We start from the raw sequence: 21,207 nt of genomic DNA on the forward strand, positions 1-21,207 counted from the left end.
ACAGATAATATGCAGTTATTGTGCTATGATCTAGACTGGTGCAGAATGATGAATCTAATGAGTATGATAGTCTGGATCTCAATCATAAAGTCCAGTTGTCTAGTGGGCTGTTCAGATCTGTTACTAAAATATTGTTAAATACTTAGCAAATCTTGCTAATTCCTATAAAACTCCTTCTCCTCCCAATAAAGTGTATTTAATCATTTAATCTTTACCTGTTGTGTTGTCAGGATATCTAGTTCTCTCTAGTTTCAAATCTCAAAAGCTTCTGGAAAGAATCCTGCAATGCATATCTAGTATTCCTTCAATGTGGTGATGTATCCAACAAGTCCCATTCCACCGATCCCAGGCCCCGGTTGCAAGCAGCTCAGCACACATCTTCAACTGTGTTAAGGTCTCAGGAGAGAGTGGTACGAGGGATACGGGACCAGCTAAGACGGAGTATCTTGGTCGGTATGGAGGAGTTAGACTGAAGGGCCCGTTTCTGTGCTGTGTGATGCTATAACTCTATTTCGAAAAACGAATATCCCAGAAACCAGCGCTAAACCTATTCCACAGTCCCATGTCCTTTCTCCAGTGATTGTACAGTGACCTATGTCCCATGCCCTTTCTCCAGTGATTCTACAGTGACCCCAGTTAGCAAGTCAGTGTTTTATTATTATTAGCACTGCAAATGGATAACTTACATGTAGAGGACAGGTTTGGATGGATATAGACCCATTGTGGGCAGGTGAGACTAGTGTAGCTGGGACATGTTGGGCAAGTTGGGCCAAAGGGCCTGTTTCCACACTGTATCAATGACTCCATAACTGCCAGCTCAACAAGCAACTTCACATTTATACTAAGTTTCATAGTCTTAAAAGACCTGTACAAAGAGGAAATGCTGTAATGTAAAAAAGAATGGCATTTGCGATATACCACTTGATGAGAGTAAAGAAATTTCACCGAACCTTAATCTCAGCAGTGCTTTTCAAGATAATTCTTGCGTTTGAGGCAGAAGTGTGCAGCAGGGTGATTCAAGATAATTGCTTATGCATAATGGAAAGTTCTAACAATGCTGATTTTCTATGCATTTTGTTTGTTCAATAATCTCATTGGTGACAGGAAATTAACTAACTTTAAAATCTGACCTTTTAACTTATTAACGTCACAAGGTAGTGATTATGCATACAAGTTCAATTTAAAACGTGACGAATTTAAAAATATTATGTTTGCTTCCTTCCAACTCGGTGACTCAATTGTACTTTCATTAAAAGTGGAAGCAGGATGTAGACAGAATTTACATTCCTGGATTTACACGGCATCTCTCCAAAGGACAATTTAAAGGACGATATTCATCACATTTTGAACTGGAAGAAGTTGAAAGTGCTACAACCAGGTTTTCATTGCCAGAGACCAGGGTTCCATCCTGACCTTTGATGCTGTCTGTGGGGAGTTTGCACGTTGTCCCTGTAACCGGATAGGTTTCGCCCGGGTGCTCTGGTTTCCTCCCACATCCCAAAGACGTGCGGCTTTGTAGGTTTGTAGGCTAATTGGTCCGCTGTAAATTTCCCCTCGTGCTCACGGAGTGGATAGGAAAATAGGATAATGTAGAACTAGTCTAAACAGGTGCAGGAAGGAACTGCAGATGCTGGTTTAAACTGAAGATAAGACACAAAATGCTGGAGTAACTGAGCGGGACAGGCAGCATCTCTGGAAAGAAGGAATGGGTGATGTTTTGGATCGTGACAGGTAATCTACAGATGGCATGGACCTAGTGGGTGAAGGGCCTGTTTACAGGCTTCACCTCTAAATTAAACCAAATTAGAAAGGACAGTATTATGGTCCTGACAGACACGGGTGATTTTAAATGATCAATTAGATCCAGGAGAAATGAATTTGGCAAGCACCAATCTACTTCTCAACCTCTGTCACTGCAATGCTTCACCTCGCCTCCAAATTTCCCACGGACTCACCAGTCCGACCCAAGAAAAGGAGATAAACTACAACAGGTTTAATAATTTATCATCATATACAATCACTCTAGTCCAGCTTTCCTCTGCCAAAGCTGCTCACTATTCTAAGATGATCCTAAGTAATAAAGTTAAGATCCAGCTTGTCTTCCCCACTATGAGCCGTTTACTTTAAGCCTTCTCCTTTTTCAATGCTAATTTCACAAACTTTGCTTGGCTCACACTCCTTACCCACTCTCTCTCTCTCTCTCTCTCTCTTTCTCTCTCATGTATTACTCTCATCTCCCCTCGTTCTCTGTACTCTTCTTGTTCACAACATTCCCACAAAACCACAGAACAAGCAACTTGCTCTCTCAGTCGATGTTAGCTAATATAAGTACAACTGCTCCTCTTCCTTTGCAAAATAGAAATACTTTTGACCCCTCGATCCTGCTCTAACCTCTTCACCTTCCAAGTTCTTTGACACATCATTGCCCCCCCACATTTGCACAAAAGTCTATCAGCATTCCTGCTCCAACAGGACTGTAATCCTCCAACTAACAATTACTATAGATGCGGCTCTCACCAGGGTCTCTTCTATACCCAGTGACTCTGCTCTCACTCCCCATCCCCCCCACTCGTAACAAGGGCAGAGTCCCCCTTGTCCTCACCTTCCACCCTACCAGCCGTCACATACAACAAATAATCCTCCGACATTTTCGCCACCTCCAACGGGATCCCACCACTGGCCACATCTTCCCATCTCCTCCCGTCTGCTTTCCGCAGAGACCACACCCTCCGTAACTCCCTGGTCAATTCGTACCTTCCCACCCGCACCACCCCCTCTCCTGGCACTTTCCATTGCAACCGCAGGAAATGCTACACTTGTCGCTTTACCTCCCCCCTTGACTCCCATTCAAGGACCCAAGCAGTCTTTCCAGGTTCGGCTGAGGTTCACCTTCACCTCCTCTAACCTCATCTATTGCATCCACTGCTCTAGATGTCAGCTGTTCTACATCGGTGAGACCAAACGTAGGCTTGGCGATCGTTCGTACAACACCTCCGCTCGGTTCGCAATAACCAAACTGATCTCCCGGTGGCTCAGCACTTCAACTCCCCCTCCCATTCCGAATCCGACCTTTCTGTCCTGGGCCTCCTCCATGGCCAGAGTGAGGACTACCAGAAATTGGAGGAGGAGCACCTCATATTTCGTTTGGGCAGTTTGCACCCCAGCGGTATGAACATTGACTCCTCTAATTTCAGGTAGTCCCAGCTTTCTCCTCCCCATCTCAGCTCTCGCCCCCCCCTCCCCCCCCCCACCCTCACGTCAGTCTGAAGAAAGGTCTCGACCCGAAATGTTGCCTGTTTCCTTCGCTCCATAGATGCTGCCTCACCACTGAGTTTCTCCAGCATTTTTGTCTACCTTGTAAGCCTTAGTCAGAGGTCATTGGGGAGTGCACCACATTGGTGGGTCTGATGTTCCATCTGAGACCAGGAACCAGGTCAACATGGTAGAATTGGGCAGCATAATGCCACAACCAATATAGCTGCTGCCTTATTGCTTCTGCGACATGGATTCAATCCTGACTTTTGGTGCCGTCCTTGAGGAGTTTGCACATTCTCCCTGTGATTGCGTAGGTTCTCCCAGCTGGTCCCGTTTCCTCCCACAGTCCATGCACGTTAGTAGGTTAATCATCCACTGTAAAATCCCGCCAGGTGGAGGTGAGCAGTGGAGTTAGAGGGAAGTTAATGAGAATATAAGGAAAATAAGTGGGATTAGTATAGGTTGGTGTAGATTTCCTAATATATCCGTGTCTAGTCTTGTTTCAAATATATGATACCTAATCACTATTTGGTTATTTCTATCCAATCCACATTTGCAATAATTTTATAACTGTGAAAATAGCCACAAAGACAACTCGGGGAAATATTGCTGAAAAGAATTTCTAATAATTAATTGCATTTATTGTAAGATATGAACTGGATCAGATTTTATAAGCACAAGGTACAGAATGGCACAAAATATGGTGCAATGTTATCATTTATGTATCTCAGAGATCATATCTACAAAGGAACATTTAAATGGTATGAAGTATTACATCTGTGAAGCCGAGTAATTCACATTGCCTCTGGGAAGAGTGCTTTTGTAGCAACTTGCTCCAGGAACAGGAATTGCAATATCTTTAATGTAGCAATTTAAGAACAGCTTTAAGAATTAATTAATTAACCATATTTGACGGAGAGTCCAATCACAGATCTTACCGCCATATTTGACGGAGAGTCCAATCACAGATCTTACCGATGTTGTGAACTGTCTGTCCCCTACTGAGTGGAACAGCTACAAGTGGATGTTTGACAAACAAGATTAAGACTGAAATAATATTGTGTAGGGCGTATTAGCATTTTGCCTCTCCTTTAACGCTTATAGACTGGCAGATATATATTGCTGCATTATACTTACTGCCGAACAACTATCCAAAAAAGATAATGTTTAAGCAATTGGAATCAACATAGTGAAAGACTTACCTGCAATGTTAAACAAATGACCCAAGTGAAAACATTCAAAACCCAATGTTCACTAGGTCATGCGTGATAGGAGCAGAATTAGGTCATTCGGCCTATCAAGTCTACTCTGCCATTCAATCATGGCTGATCTATCTTTCCTCTTAACCCCATTCTTCTGCCTTCGCCCCATAAAGAAATTCCTTCTCATCTCCTTCCTAAAGGAACGTCCTTTATTTCTGAGGCTATGACCTCTAGTCCTAGACTCTCTCACTAGTGGAAACATCCTCTCCACATCCACTCTATCCAACCCGTTCACCATTCGGAACGTTTCAATGAGGTCCCCCCTCATTCATCTAAATGAGGTGCCCCCTCATTCTGGCCAGCACATTCTTCCTCAGATATGGAGCCCAAAATTGATCACAATACTCCAAATGTGGCCTGACCAGGGCCTTTTAGAACATCAGCATTATATCCGTTTTTTTGTATTCTAGCCCTCTTGAAATAAATGCTTGCATTGGCAATGTTGCATCGATACATTCCTTAAATGGACAATACCCAGACACACCAGCAGATGGGGCACTTATGAAAATAATGGCCAACAAAAACAGAGAGTTTGGAAGAACTCAGCTAGTCAAGCAACATCTATGAAGATAATGCCTTCAGTTGTGCACGGGAGAATCAAGAAACTTATTTTGGACAAATATTTGCATTTTTAACTAAAACAGATAATATTTTGAGCATAGAGCAAAATGGCACATTTATTAATGTTTCTACCTGAAAAGAGACCTGTACTTTATTTTGGACGAAGAAACTGCAGATGCTGATTTAAACCGAAGATAGACACAAAAAGCTACATTGTCTCAGCGGGACATACAGCATCTCTGGAGAGAAGGAATGGGTGACGTTTCGGGTCGAGATATTATCTGAAAACGGGTCTCGACCCAAAACGTCACCAATTCCTTCTCTCCAAACAGGCCCTCCAGCTCAATTTACCCACACTGGTCAACATGTCCCAGCTACACTAGTCCCACCTGCCTGTGTCTAGTCCATGTCATAGAAACATAGAAAATAGGTGCAGGAGTAGGCCATTCGGCCCTTCGAGCCTGCACCGCCATTCAATATAATCATGGCTGATCATCCAACTCAGTATCCTGTACCTGCCTTCTCTCCATACCCCCTGATCCCTTTAGCCACAAGGGCCACATCTAACTTCCTCTTAAATATAGCCAATTAACTGGCCTCAACTACCTTCTGTGGCAGAGAATTCCAGAGATTCATCACTCTCTGTGTGAAAAATGTTTTTCTCATCTGTGTCCTAAAAGATTTCCCCTTTATCCTTAAACTGTGACCCCTTGTTCTGGAATAATGTCCCTCCAACCCTGTCCTATCCATGTACCTGTCTAACTGTTTCTTAAACTTTGGGACTAAACTTTAGTCCCTGCCTCAACTACCTCCTCTGGCAGCTTGTTCCATAAACCCACCACCCTTTGTGTGAAAAAGTTACCCCTCAGATTCCTATTAAATCTTTTCCCCTTTGCCCTAAACCTTTGTCCTGTGGTCTCGATTTACCTATTCTGGGCAAAAGACTCTGTACATCTACCCGATCTATTCGTCTCATGAATTTATACACCTCCAAAAGCAATATTAATTGAAATTTGCACATTTGGGGCAAGTTACACAAAACTCTGCAAAATGGTTAGACAAATAAAATATGTCTCATTACAATTAAGACATCTCAAAATAAGATGTAAAGCCAAACCTTATATGGGGAACTGTTTTTCCTGTAAATATAATTTTGTGCTGTGCCAATGATTCCTTCAACTTAGTAATGAATTGCACTTTTAATATTTGTCCCAAGTTTTGTCTTTACTTTCAACCTGGTGGGTAACTGGAATGAGCTGCCAGAGGTAATTGAGGCAGGTACAATAACAACACAAAAGACATTTGGACTGGTACATCGATAAGACAGGTTGAGGGATACGGACCTAATCCTGGCAATTGGAACCAGCTTCGAAGGGGCATCTTGGTTGACATGGATGAGTTGGGCCAAAGGCCTTGTTTCCGTGCTGCATGACTCTATACATTTATAACAATTAAGTCTATATTCACTTTATACTTCAGCTTATGAAAGATAAGTTTTAAATTTTAATTATGTCTGAACAATACCAACCTTAAATTCTTCAATAATAATGCTAAGAGCATCGTGGCCAGCTTTTCTAAGATCTTCTAACTCTTGTTTATGTTTTTCCTAAAAAATTAAAATTATATAATTAACGTGCCAATTCTAAACAGATTTAAATGTTATTACACAGAGTGCAGAATTATGAAGATTGTTGAAGTTACATACAATTTGTAGCTACATAGAATTATCCACTTGTCAGTACAAAGCAAGACCTTACTACGTTAATAATCTAATCCAATTCCTTGCAAAGTTTTGGCAGCTACCTCACTTTCACAGTATGCCAGCATACAGTTGAACTGCTGGCTATAGATTTAATTTGGTATGAGGTGGTAGAAATGCAAAACAAATCATGAGGTTGAAATTGTTAGTTTTTTTTTTTTAATTTAATTTAAATTTTATTAGAAGTAAGTACAATAATATGGTACCGTAGATACCTAGTATATATTGACATGTTACATTTCATGTACAGCTTCTTATTTTTTAATTTTTTAATTTTAACAGTAAAAAGGAGACAGAAAGAGAATAGAAAAGAAATAGAGATGTGTGTGATACCAGAAAGTGAGAAAAAGGAAAGGAGAAAAGAAAGAAAATAGAAAGAAAAGAAGAAGAGGTAGAAAGCAGAAGAATAAAGGAGAGATAGCTATTTATTATTCTTGACCACCATTCACCCAATCCTGAAACGGATCGTTTCTACGTTTGTGTTGCACCATATGCTTGTAAGGAGTCGACAAATGGAGACCAAATCCTTAAGAATTGGTCTACTTTGTCTGTTAGGAGGAATCGCATTTCTTCAAGATGTAAGTTTTCCGACATGTTTGAAATCCACATTTTAAGCGTTGGTATCGATGTATTTTTCCAAAATGTAAGTATAAGTTTTTTTGCCGTTATTAAACCATAATTAAGGAAAGTTTTTTGAAACATATTCAGTTTATTCTCGTCTTCCATTCATCCGAATAGAATAATTTCAGTGTTAGGATCAAGTTTTATCTTAAGTAATTTTGTGAAAATTTCATTGTAAGAGTTTAATCCACCCTCATAATGGTTCAGATTTATGGTACTCAACACTACATTTACTGTGGCTCAATAAAGATACTGCATGATGGCCAACAATTACAATATTTTCAATGCACACCTGTAGAAAATACAATTACACGCACTCTGTATCTTCGCCTTTGCTCTATCTATTGTACGAGTTTGACGATTGTATTAATGCATAGTATCTGTTTGGATCAAGGTTTTTCATCTTACCTTGGTACACGTGACAATAATAAACATAAGCCTAAAACATTCATTTTAACATTAGCATCACACGAACATGCAGGGAATGGAGGGATTATGGATCATGAGCAGGATGATGTGGTTATTTTATTTGGCATCTCGTTCAGCACAGACATCATAGTGAAAGGGCCTGATCCTGTGTTGTACTGTTCTATGTTAACTATTGGCCTCCAATACAGAATTAAATGGCAGGCAGCCATTCTTGCATCTTCACATGTCGGTGAAATGATAAGTTACTATAAATATTCCTTGAGAGCACTCATGGTTGGACTGTTGGCTTTAGGGGCATAATTTAATAGAGTCCCGAACAGAACGCACATTTACCGAGTTGAAACCAGATGTGTGCAAAGCGAATTCTGTTCTATTTGGGACCAGATTTGAACTAGAGCAAGACTATTAAAATACAAAAATTTCAATTCAGATGATAAGCAGAAAAAAAAACCAATGAGTTATTTACAGTTCGTAAGATGGAGTAACTTGGAAACAAGGCATAGAAATTCACAAAGTTTGCATGCAGTTTTAATGAGACAGCAGTTGATAACCGCGGAATAGAAATTTGAAATTCTCAGAAATGATGCATCAAATGTTATTTTCCTTGCTTTTTGCTTTTGTATATGAAGACAAAACTGCTATAGTCAGGACTGGAGCAGCACTGCCTATTTGTAGAAGGAACAGTGGCAGTGAAAAAGTGTTGTATCCCTGCTGTCAACAAAATTATACTAATGTCTAATGCGGAGGTACGATAGGTGTTTGCCAAAAGACTTGTTCTACAGAGGTATTTGTAGGCTAAATGCCGAGGGAAAGGAGCTCTCTGCTCGCAGTGATTGAATATACACAGCCACGATAAAGCATGCAAACCAAATGCCTCCTTATGCAGCAGAAATTAGCTTTGCTATTCTAATACCTGGAAACAATGGCAAAGTGGATTGTTTTAAAATAGAATATCATTTGGTAAAATCAACAACTGTTATAGTTACCTCATTCTTATGGTACTTCAGGTACCTTTCATATCATCCTTTTTATTAATAACTAGACCAAGAGGGACCCGTTGGGCCCCGTTCCCCCAACGCAACATTCCACCACTCACCCATTCCCCCAACGCAACCCGTTCCCCCAACCCAATATTCCACCACTCACCCATAGCCCCCAACTGCGCAGGCGCGGCTCATTTCCCCTCATCCACCAGCACTCCCCTCCCCCTCCCTCTTCTTTCCCCTCTCTTCCTCCCCTCCCCTTTCCCCTGCCCTCAGTCACTCCCTCCATAACCCCTCTCGCCTCCATACCCCCCTCCTCTCCTATCCCACTCCCCAACAATGTAACAAATCTCTCATTGCGCTGGGTGTTCTGTCATTTGGTAACATTGCAACAAGCAGGGCAAGTTTTAAAGTGAAAAGTTTGATTTTTTTGTTTGAAAAAGTTTGCGCTTCATATTGATTTTAGAAAAAACCCTACCACGTACGTCTGTGATTTGTGGCCATCTTACTCTGAGTCCCCCTCCGCTCATCAGGTGCCGAGGATTTTTCCCATCGATGAAAAATAAAAGAGTTATTAGTGTTTAAAAAATGTTGAGATTCTCTCTCCTGTCAATCATGCCATGAAGGCCACGCCCCTTCTGGTGGGACTATAAAACCCAGAAGTGTGGGTGTGGCTCAGTCTCTGCAAGATGAAGGAGGGAGAGGTCACGACTCGCTGTCTTTAGTGGCCTTGCACCCTGCTTGAAATGGAATTTCAAGGAATAGCCGTGAGTCAACTGCCAACCCACCAGCCGTGAGTGAGTGAGCTGCCAGCACAACAGGCTTGAGTGACTGAGCCGCCAGCCCAAGAATCCATTCAGCCCACAATGTCCATACTAGCCCTCTGGAAACCAGTCCCTTCAGCCCACAGCACTCATACTAGCGCTCCAGAAAGCCCACCCCCCCAGGCCACCAATATTGGAATTGGTGGAAAGGTGGAATATTGTGTTCGGGGATATATATATATGTTTGTATATATAAAACACACAAATTGAAAAGTTGTACGCACCTACCTAGCTGAAACATTTCCTCTAGTTGGCAAATACCATTTTGAAATGCCAAAGCAACAGCAAGGATAATCTGCATGCATCATGATAAATGTCGGACTTGTCCATACGGTACAAACTGCATACGTTTACAATTTCAACATTATGGGTAAACTCAAACAATCAATTACCTGGAGTTGATTGTAGTCGTCTTGGTATGAAACTTCGTCTGCCTTTTTCTCTTGTAAATAATCTTCCTCTAATTTTGAGTACTTCCCAAACATCTCTGCTAATGCCTTTGAAAAGTTGAAGTAATTTGGTAAATGAGAACATTAAAAATATTTTGCATAAAATAAATGAAAATTAGTTTACTTATTTTATGTTTGTTAAAGTAATACATCAAATAGGTGAGACAATATAGGCATGATTCCATTAATGCCTTCTGAAATTTGTTTACAGTCCTTTTGGAATTAAAGCCTCGTTTGATCACAATGTTCTCCATTGTACCAACATGACTAACATGGTTGATCAAATTTGACCTTAATATGCAAACACTGTCATTTGCAAACACTGTCAATTACAATTACAAATTGTTGGCTTCATTAAACTAGGAGCACAGCATTAACATCACTTATCAAAAGGTATGAAAACGCAGATTCAGGGACAGTTTCTTCCCAGCTGTTATCAGCCAACTGAATCATCCTACCAGAGAACAGTGCTGTACTACTATCTAGCTCTTTGGAGACCCTCGGACTATCTTTGATCGGACTTTACTGGCTTTATCTTGCATTAAACGTTATTCCCTTATCATGTATCTGTACGCTGTAAATGGCTCGATTGTAATTATGTATTGTCTTTCTGCTGATTGGATAGCACGCAACAAAAGTTTTTCACTGTACCTCCGGACACATGACAATAAACAAAACAAAACTAAATCACTTCATTTTGCAGCCAGTCAAGGAATTTGGATGGTGTCCAACCTTAATTAATAGTCCGATCACAAAATAATTACATTTGTGTAGATAAACACCACGCCTGCAGCAGCCAACCCTGAAAAGGTAGTGATATTCAGATTCACATTGGGTCTGCTGATAAAACTTCTGATTAAAATACAAGAATATAATTTGTGGTTGTATGTGGGAAAAGTAATGAATATATACCATATCATTAACAGGCACATATTATTTGCACATAATAGCACAGGCTACACAAGATAGGCTAATGGCATGTTGGCCTTCATAAGGATAATTTGAGTATAGGAGTAAAGAGGCCCTTCTGCAGTTGTACAGGGCCCTGGTGAGGCCACATCTGGAGTATTGTGTGCAGTTTTGGTCTCCTAATTTGAGGAAGGATAGTCTTGCTATTGAGGCAGTGCAGCGTAGGTTCATGAGGTTAATCCCCGGGATGGCGGGACTGTCATATGAGGAAAGATTGGAAAGACTGGGCTTGTATTCACTGGAATTTAGAGGATGAGAGGTTATCTTATAGAAACATATAGAATTATAAAAGGACTGGACAAGCTAGATACAGGAAAAATGTTCCCAATGTTGGGGGAGTCCAGAACCAGGAGCCACAGTCAAAGAATAAAGAGGAGGCCATTTAAAACTGAGATGAGAAAAAAAGTTTTCACCCAGAGTGGTGAATTTGTGGATGAATTTAAAAGAGAGTTAGATAGAGCTCTAGGGGCTAGTGGAATCAAGGGATTTGGGGAGAAGGCAGGCACAGATTACTGATTGTGGATAATCAGCCATGATCACAATGAATGGCAGTGCAGGCTCGATGGAGCCAAATGGCCTCCTCCTGCACCTATTTTCTATATTTCCGTTTATATATCCTGCATTAAATCTTTGGAACACATAACAAGTCAATGAAAGGTCAGACATATTCCCTGTGTAAAACAAAATCTATTTAGCGATGGAAATATTGCAAATAAACTGTGCCAATCACTTTAAAAACACACAATGCACATTAAAGTACCTTTTTCATTTCAAGCTTTTCATTCTCAGCAGCTGAAAGCTTTTGCTCCATATTTTCCAGTGTTTCTTTTGAATTAACTTCAATTTTATGTGTTTCTATGGGCACTGTGTGTTCTGCAAGATTATCTGTAGATTGTCGAGGATCCTTTTTCTGCAAATTTGCTGATGCCTCAACAGTATCAAGTGGTGGTTGAGACGTTGGCTGAACCTGCGATACAAGTTTAAAAACTATTTTAATAGTCAACTTAAAATACAAACCACATAGTAATAATTTAAATTTTTTTTAAATTCACTGACAAATGCTGAAATGGTATTACCACTTACACTTTTAGTTTAAATAAATGCCTCTAGAATTATCATGTAGTATTGCGTGCAGTTCTGGACTACCCATTATAAGGAGATGTGGAGGCTTTGGGGATGGTACAGAAGAGGTTTACCAGAATGCTGCCTGGATAAGTAAGTATTAGCTATCAGAAGAGATTGGACAAACTTGGAGTATTTCCTCTGCTAGCTGCCAGACGTCGAGGTGAGATCTGATAGGTATATAAAATAATGAGAGAAGAATGTCAAAGTCTAGAAGGCACATCTTTAAAGGAAAGGGGCAAGGTTTAAAGGTGGTGTGTGGGGCAAATTTATTTTTCTTTTACACACAGAGGGTGGTGGGTGCCTGGAACGCACTACCAAGTATTGTGGTGTATTTTGGACAGTCACGTGGATAAGCAGGGAACAGAGGGATACGGTTCATGAGCAGGCAGATGAGATTGTTTATCTTGACATCACATTCAGCATGGACATAGTGGACTGAATGCACTGTTCTAGGTGGTATGTTTAAACATATGTACTCAGTACTCACTACCTTGAAGCCCTACATTTTCTTTTACAATGCAGTGATAATCTAAAAACAAACATTGGCGCAAATTGATGACATGAGAAAAAGAGGATGCCATGTATCCCTCTATCCTACTCAGTCTTTCAATCTGCCACTTGAATATCACTGAACGATGAGATCCAGAAACTGAGAAAAAAATTATAATTGAGAAGTTATATATTCAGTCATATATTCAGTAGTAGTTTAAACACTCTACCTTTTCTGGTGATGAAATTTGTTCTGCTGTGGCGTTTTCCATTGACTCAACTCTTAAATCGGAGTAAGGCTCAATATCTGGAAAGAGGGCAGGTTCTGAAGTGTTCTTTCCAGATGATTGTGTTGTCTGGTTGATGAGGATTTCTGGAGGATTTCTTTGGCCCAACTCCACTCCTGGCCCTAAGACAAAAATATATCCAGTGACATTGTAAAGCCTCAGATAAATTAAAATAAAATAACCTAATGAATGCAACTAAAATCGCTAAGCACATTGGCATCTGATATTTCACACATAAGCGGCTACAGGCAACATAACCTTGTCTGTACATAATTGAAGCATTGAGTAGATTTTATTGAAGTTCCAATTTAAAAGATTTGCTCCAGTGTCAAAATGTAACTTGATAACAAGTCCATTACATCATATCCCAGTGGGCAAGCAATATATCAAATAGAGTGATGAAAGTTAACATTTCATCCTTTCCTAATGATTTCTTGGAATGGTTCATCTGTCCAGGCATGATGTAAGGCACCAAAGCATTGCAACAGCTACATTTGTGTTTAATACTTGGGTGATATTTTTGATGCAAAAAAGGTCACACTCATTCTCTCTAACCTATCTTCTAAATACTAACAGTTGTAAAACAGACAATCTTTTTCATGCTATTTCTTAGAGCCATAATAATTACAGCAGAAATAGGCCCTTTGCTCGTCCATGTCGATAATGCCACTCCCTGCTTTTGCTACCTCACCCAGAGCTATGGAAGATACAAACATTTCTGCCAGGGTTCGTGCAATTTAGCACTGGACAAGAACAGGTCCTTCGGCCCACAATGTCTGTGCCATGCATGATGCCAAGATCAACTCTAAGCTGCCTGCACATTATATATATTTCTCCATTCCCTGCAAATCCATGTGCCTATCCAAAATCTCTTAAATGCCACACTCACATCTACCACCATCACCACGCCAGCAGCATGTTCCAGGTACCCACCACCGTTTGTGTAAAAAAAAACTTGCCACCCACATCACCTTTAAACTTTGTCCTTCTTACATTAAAGTTATGCCCTGTAGTATTTGATTTTTCCATTCTGGGAATAAGGTTCTGTCTGTCCTCCGTATCTATGCCTCTAACGTTATATACTTCTATCAGGTCTCCTCGCAACCTCCAGCGTTCCAGTGAAAACAATCCAAGTCTGCCCAACTGCTCCCATTAGCTAATATCCCCTAATCTAGGCATCATTCTGCTAAACCTCCTCTACACTCTTTCCAAAGCCTGTATTGGGGCAGCCAAAACTGCATGCAATGCTCCAAATGCGGGCTAACCAAAATCCTTTTTCTTTATCTGTACACTGGGGACGGCTTGATTGTAATCATGTATAATCTTTTCATTGACTGGATACCACACAAACAAAAGCTTTGCACTGTACCTCAGTACAAGTGCCAATAGAACTAAGCTATAAAGCTGCACCATGACTTCCTGACTCTTCTGTTCAAGTTCTTCCTTGTTTCCCACAATATTTGAGGGTATATATGGATAGACCCGAGGGATTTATCCTTCTTCATGTGCCTCCACAGAGCCAACAACTCCTCTTTCATAATGAAAAAATGTTACAGGATATCACTGTTCACCTTTTAAATTCCCCAGTCTTCATGTCCTTCTCCAAGGTAGATTTTAGTTTGTTCCAGGCAACAGTGAGCCTGCTGACGGATGTTAACTAAAGATTCTAACATTAGCCAAGGGCTCCACAGAGGACAACATGGAACACTACCACGTCTTTTCTATGTCCATAAACTTCAAAATTGACTGATAATTCAGTCACCTGTTTCTCAAAATGTACAGAATCAGAGGCCCACTTGAAAATCTCCGCTAATTACAGTTAAATCTACATGGTGGAAATTAGCAAGAAATAGGACTTTTGTTCCATATTTCAAGTTACTACAAATGTGAAAATACTAAGCATAACAATCTAACATGCTTAAATAAAAAACTGAAAAATAGATCAAGCAGTTCCTGTGGAGATTTAAATAAAAAGTCAGCATTCCAGGTTGATGACTTTCATCAGATTTGGGAAAAGTAATAAATTATTTATGTATTATTATATAAGCTGAAAAGAGTGCAGAGAAGATTAATGACTATGCAACCAGGATTCTGAGTTATAGGGAGAAGTTGGGCAGGCTTAGGACTTTATCCCTTGGAATGCAGTGAGCTGAGGGATGATCGTACAGAGGTATATACAATAGATTGGGTGAATGCATAGTCTATTACACCAGGGAATTTAGGGGTAAAATTTAATAGAAACCTGATGGGCAACTATTTGGAACAAGCTGCCAGAGGTAGTTGAGGCAGGTACTAAAACAGCATTCAAAATACACTGGGATAGGTACATGGATCGGAAAGGTTTAAAGGGATATGGGCCAAACGTGGACAAATGGGACTAGCTTAGATGGGACATCTTGGTTGGCGTGGAGGAGTTGGGCCGAAGGGCCTGTTTCTGTGCTGTATGACTCCATGACTCTCTATGAATCTATTAAAATTACAGAACAGGGGGAAAGATGTGAAGAGAACAAAGGGAACATCTGTGATGGGGTTGAAATTAAGAGAGACTGTATGACACAAGATATGGCAGTGCCAAGACTTGCTTATCACAGCTGATCTAGTTGGACGTGTGAAGAGGAAATGACAAATGAAAATGGAAGAAAAAGAAATACACCTCGGAGAAACAAAGTTTTGAAGGTACTGTTTCTGCATCAAATTTGCCGCAAGCTGTAAAAATCAGGTCAGCCAGAATCTGTGGAGAAAGGAACTGTTTGCCAGTTCTGATACAAACTGGAAAGGTTGGTTATCCAAAACTGCTGAATCCAATGTCAAGTCCTGAGGTTGTGGAACGTGCCAAATCGGAAGATGAGAGACTGTTGCTCAAGCTTACATTGGGCTTCAATGAAACAGTGTGAGTGGCCAGAGTGGGTATGAGAGAGAATTAAAGCAGAACCTCTACACCTCATCTGTTTTAATACACAGCTCACAGTTAATCACATCCACTTAGAACACCACCACTCATTCCTAAGCTGTATTTTAAATTGAATGAGGTACAAGTTACATACACCTTATCTGGAAAGAGGGATGGGTTCCTGGATGGTGAGAGGGGAGAGATAAAAGTGCAAGCGCTGTAGTTTCACTAGAAAGTGCATTGACAAAGGGAGAAGGTGGAAGGGTGAACAAGAGAATCATTTTTGAAATGGGAAGGGATGTGTCTGGTGATGACAGAAAGTAGAACATATGTAACTCATCTAATTTAATAGATGATGCTCACAGTCGATGCGGGGAATCAGAAGCTGATGACAAAGACAAGCTCAGCATGTTCTGGGCAAGAGAAACGACAGTGAAAGAAGGTATATTGAAAGGGATAACCAGAGTTAAGGTAGAATGAAAACATCTCGGAAACACTAGTGCTGAGACTATCATCAGATCTGACAGAGTTAGAGACACAGGGAGGTACAATCATGAGAGCTGGGGAAGTCTGAAAGCCTATAATTGATCATTAACTGCTCCCCTGAGGAAGTTGAGAAAGGGAAGAATCATACATAGGTCACGTGAAAATGCAAGTAGGGTGGAAGATGACATCAAAGCTGTTGAATATCAAGCTTTTAATGAGAGCAGGGAGCAGCATTGATTGCCAAGATTGTCAGAGGAAATTAGGTCAGTGTCTGGGAGTTCTCTTGCCCAGAGAGTCAGTACGGACTGATGTTCACTGCTGGGGTCATGATCCAGAGGGTTGCTTTGCAACAATCTAACTTACACGGGGTAGATTATCTTACTGCACATTCAAACAGTGAAAACAAACAATGCGGTTCAAAGGGAAAGGGAATACTTTATATGCAGGAAGGATAATGAGCACGGATATATCAAATCCATGTACAGAAGCTGGCATGCTGACTGAAGAGTCAAATTCACACACATATTTCATACACATACAACAATGAGAGTTTTTAAATGCACAGCAAAATGAATATTCCAGGCAGCTGTTTCAAATCCAGTTCTTAAATTGAAGCCAACACAGCCTCAATCCTTAGCCAAGACCTCTCCTCGAGTAAGTCTCAAGAGAAGTAGTGAAATAGGATCAGAGTGTGTTATTCCATGATCCTCATTCTAAATTGACTGCAAGGGACAAGAAAATCTAGAAAATAATTTGATACACGAAAGAACTAGCACCTCACATCCCCTTGGGATATCCCAAAGCACACACCGCTGTTCCATGAACTCCAATGACGGCGAAATAGTCGGTAGCATTTGTTGAATGAAGGTTGGCTATAATACCAGTTGTCCCTGCTCTTTTTAAAACAGCACCATCAAATTATTTATTTCCAACTGAACCAGCACATTGGATTTTGGTTTAATGTTTCAAATTCAAACAGAGCTTCTTACAGTCAATATTTCACTGATGTATCAGTCAAGATTAAGTATTTCTGCATTGGAGAGGGGATTGAAACAAAGTGTTCTAACTCTAGGCACAAGTACAAGGGGCGGCACAATGGTACAGATGCTGCCTTACAGCACCAGAGACCCGGGTTCGATCTTCACTACGGGTGCTGCCTGTACAGAGTTTGTACGTTCTCCCTGTGACCGGGTGCTCCGGTTTCCTCCCACACTCCAAAGACATACAGGTTTATAGGTTAATTAGCTTTGATAAAATTGTGAATTGTCCCCAGTGTGTAGGATGGTGCTGGTGTATGGGGTAATCACTGGTCAGCGAGGACTCGATGGCCCGAAGGGCCAGTTTCTGCGCTGCATCTCCAAAGTCTAATGTCTACCACCACCTGAGCCAAGCTGAGTTTTTACACTCCTTATCTAGAGTGGGTTGGGAAGGAGCAGGTACTTTGCGCAAAATATTTGTATCGTTTGTTTAGAAGCACATTTATACTGCTGCCACAATAGGACATTGTGAGATATTTTTATACTATATGTGATCACCCATATGTGTGATATTAGGTGATGATCTCTAGCACAAAGCAGGAGAGAGCGAGCACACTCCTGAGCAGGCTACCGGATAGCCCTATCATATACTATGACTGGACTGGCATCGTTTCTTTTTCTGTGAAGAACACGGATACTGATGCAACAAGGATAGCAAAAAATATGAATTGCTATTCTATTATCAATTTCCCCCGACAGTTCCTGCATCTACTTCCCTTGACATCATTAGGACTATGGAGTTGATCTTGCAACCAAAGAAAACCAGTTACTGTATCTGCAGCTGTAACATCAACTATTTTGCTTTGAATTCTGAATTTCTGAATTTCCCTGAGGGGATCAATAAAGTATTATTATTATTATTATTATTATTATTATTATTATTATTATTATTATTATTATAAATAAACTCAGACAAAAACTCAATGCAATATTACAGTTGCTGGAAATGCAAAATTGTAATGTCAATAGGTAAGTAAAGCTCAGCAATTGTTTCTCTTCGCACTTTCCGAGCCTAACCAGTATTCAATTTATATGTTTTACTTCAATTAACAATGATCAGTTACTCAAATAAAACTGCCCACTTGGTAACCTATAAACTGAACAGAAACCCCTCTCCAGAAAACTATTTTCTCATCATTGCATCTTTGCGGAAATTTGTTTTAAAGTAACGGAATAAGCAATTCTATAATATCTCTGTGCTGAAGTATTTGTATATTTTATATAAGTAAATGTTTGATGCTTTAATATTAATATTACAAAATTCCTTGAACTATTTGACTATCAGAATGTGTATTCCACCTATGAAGTTCATGTACCAAGCAAAGAGCCACTGTGTGACAAACATATTAGTTGAGCAGTATGGCAATTTACCTGGATGACAATAAAATGATAAAAGTGTTCTAATATCAATTTCCTGCATATAAATGGCATTTATCCATAGAACACAATAACACAGGCAATGGATACAATGCTTTTGGCTGAAATCAATATGCTATGGGCCATTAGTTTAGTGTTCAAAGTGAACAGTGGGGCCCTGGGGAGTGTTGGACAGCTGAGGGATTTTGGAGTACAAGTACATAGTTCCCTGAAAGCCTCCTTGCAGACATTTAGCATGATGAAGGCTGCTTCTGGCACGATGGCCTTCATTAGTCAGGAGTACAGAAGTTGGAACACAAGGAACTGCAAATGCTAAAATCTTGAAAAAACAAAAAGTGCTGGAGGAACTCAGTAGATCAGGCAGCATCTGTGGAGGGAATGGACAGGTACACTTTGGTTTAGGTCCCTTCTTCAGATTAATGTCATGCTGGTGGATGGCAGAGCTACCAGACGGAAGTCATTAAGGCATGCTACCTTGCTTTTCCTTGACACTATGATGACGGTGGTCTTTTTAAAGCAGATAGGAACCTTAGACTGGAGTAGAGAGAGGTTAAAGAATACTCCTGCTAGCTGGTCCTCGCAGGTCCTAGTTGCTTTCCACAGGTTTACTTTCAGGAAGGTTGATTGTAAATGTCCCTATTTTCTGCCTGCCTGCCTGCTATCTTGTGATGGATACACCACATAACTACGTCCAGGAGCAGTTATGAAGAATATGAACCCTGGGAAACTGGGTTTGATGCCACATCCCGGATCTCAATGTGGAGCGAATAAAAGATCATGAAAGGTTACTGGTCAAACTTTCCTCACCCTGGAACTCCTAACTGTTATTTCAACTACAGCTAACACATGATCCAACTGATTTGTTTATATTCATTCAACATACATTACACTATGGGTTAAAGCTATGATCTCCAAGGAACATTTAACATGGAAAGACTGTTTCAGGCAAGAGTGCAAAACTTTACTTGTTACCATGTCTGAAATCTATTTAAGAATGGATTATCAATTGTAAGGATATAAGAGGATTTACATCAATGGAGGAAGAATACTGAAATAATATAAAAGAGAGATAAAAACATATATTGTTACAACATTAAAACTACTACAAAACTACAACTAAACAGCAGCAAATAAATAGAGTTTCGCACGTCCTTTAATTGCAATGGCTTATCGAGAAAATCTCATCCAAAAGTATGTGGAAGACTGTGGGTCCTGGATCACGGAATGAAGTGAAATCCAACAAGCTCATTCACAGCATGCTCTTATGTAATCAATAAACTCACGTTGCTAAATAAAAACCAACAGACCAATATTATAGGAATACATTTAGACCTGGAGTCATACACCACAGGAATAGGTCCTGCGGCCCAATTCATCAGTGCTGAACAAGATGCCACATTTAGGCTAGTGCCATTCGCACAAATTTGGCCCATATCCTTTTAAACCTTTCCTCTCCATGTTCTTGTCCAAATGTGTTTTAAATGCTGTTGTAATTCCTGCCTCAACTACCTCCTCTGGCAGCCTACTCTATATGTCCAACATCCATTCAGTGAAAAAGCTGCCCATCAGGTTCCTATTAACTCTTGCCCCTCACCTTAAACCTCAGCCCTTTAGTTCTTGATGCAAAAGACTTGGTGCATTTGCCGTATCTATTCCTCTCATGATTTTATACACTTCTATAAGATCACTCCGCAGGCTCCTGCGCTCCAAGGAATAAATTCTAGCCTGCCTAACCTTTCGCTATAGCTCAGGCCCTTGAGTCCCGGCAACATCCTCGTAAATCTTCTCTGCACTCTTTCCAGCTTTATTTAATTATGCTTCCCTGCACAACATCTCAAATCGCAGTCAAGCCACAAACCTACACAGGTGACAACTCCAGAATTCAACTCTTCAATATCTCCATTCAAAATTCATGTTCCTTTTCCCCCTGTGAGTAAATCAAATCAACTCCTAAAGATCTACATATTACATAAATCTAAACTAAGCACATGCAACCCTGGAGCATTTTTCATTGGAATTCAATATTGCTGATACTCGATCAAAATATCCTGTTCACTGTTTGTACAAGTTAACTTTTGGAATATATCATTACTTACAAAAAAAATCCAATGCCAAGTTTGCTTGATACCTGTATTTTCAAATGATACAAAGTCAGCATAAAATTGCTCATGCTGAAAATAAGTATTCACTCAGTAATATCTGAAATTGTTCCAATAATAACTATTTCAGCCCACAGTATCAACAACATTCATTGCAATATTCTTCATTAATTTAATTTTGACCCATGCCATGCTTCTTGAGGCGGATAACTAGATAGGCTTTTCTTTAACATTAAACATTAATTTCAACATTGACACCAGTATTAAATATAGCCAAACTAATCCATACTTCATCACACAAACGA

At 40.2% G+C, this 21,207-nt stretch overlaps 1 protein-coding gene across 11 annotated transcripts in view; it reads right to left on the reverse strand.

The window, feature by feature from the left end:
- The window catches only part of ccdc91 (coiled-coil domain containing 91), an 89,598-nt gene that overhangs the window by 50,265 nt on the left and 18,126 nt on the right, over positions 1 to 21,207 (reverse strand). For 10 of the 11 annotated variants that reach the window (XM_033037403.1, XM_033037405.1, XM_033037404.1 and 7 more), the window contains 4 exons: positions 12,957 to 13,135; positions 11,873 to 12,079; positions 10,087 to 10,191; positions 6,607 to 6,684 (listed from right to left, as the gene is read on the reverse strand). In XM_033037403.1, coding sequence (XP_032893294.1) covers positions 6,607 to 6,684; positions 10,087 to 10,191; positions 11,873 to 12,079; positions 12,957 to 13,135 — 569 coding nt within the window. The remainder of the gene's footprint in view (positions 1 to 6,606; positions 6,685 to 10,086; positions 10,192 to 11,872; positions 12,080 to 12,956; positions 13,136 to 21,207) is intronic. The other variant, XM_033037412.1, reaches the window with a different exon arrangement.

Source organism: Amblyraja radiata, chromosome 19 (assembly GCF_010909765.2).
Source record: "Amblyraja radiata isolate CabotCenter1 chromosome 19, sAmbRad1.1.pri, whole genome shotgun sequence".
NCBI classification, from domain to species: domain Eukaryota; kingdom Metazoa; phylum Chordata; class Chondrichthyes; order Rajiformes; family Rajidae; genus Amblyraja; species Amblyraja radiata.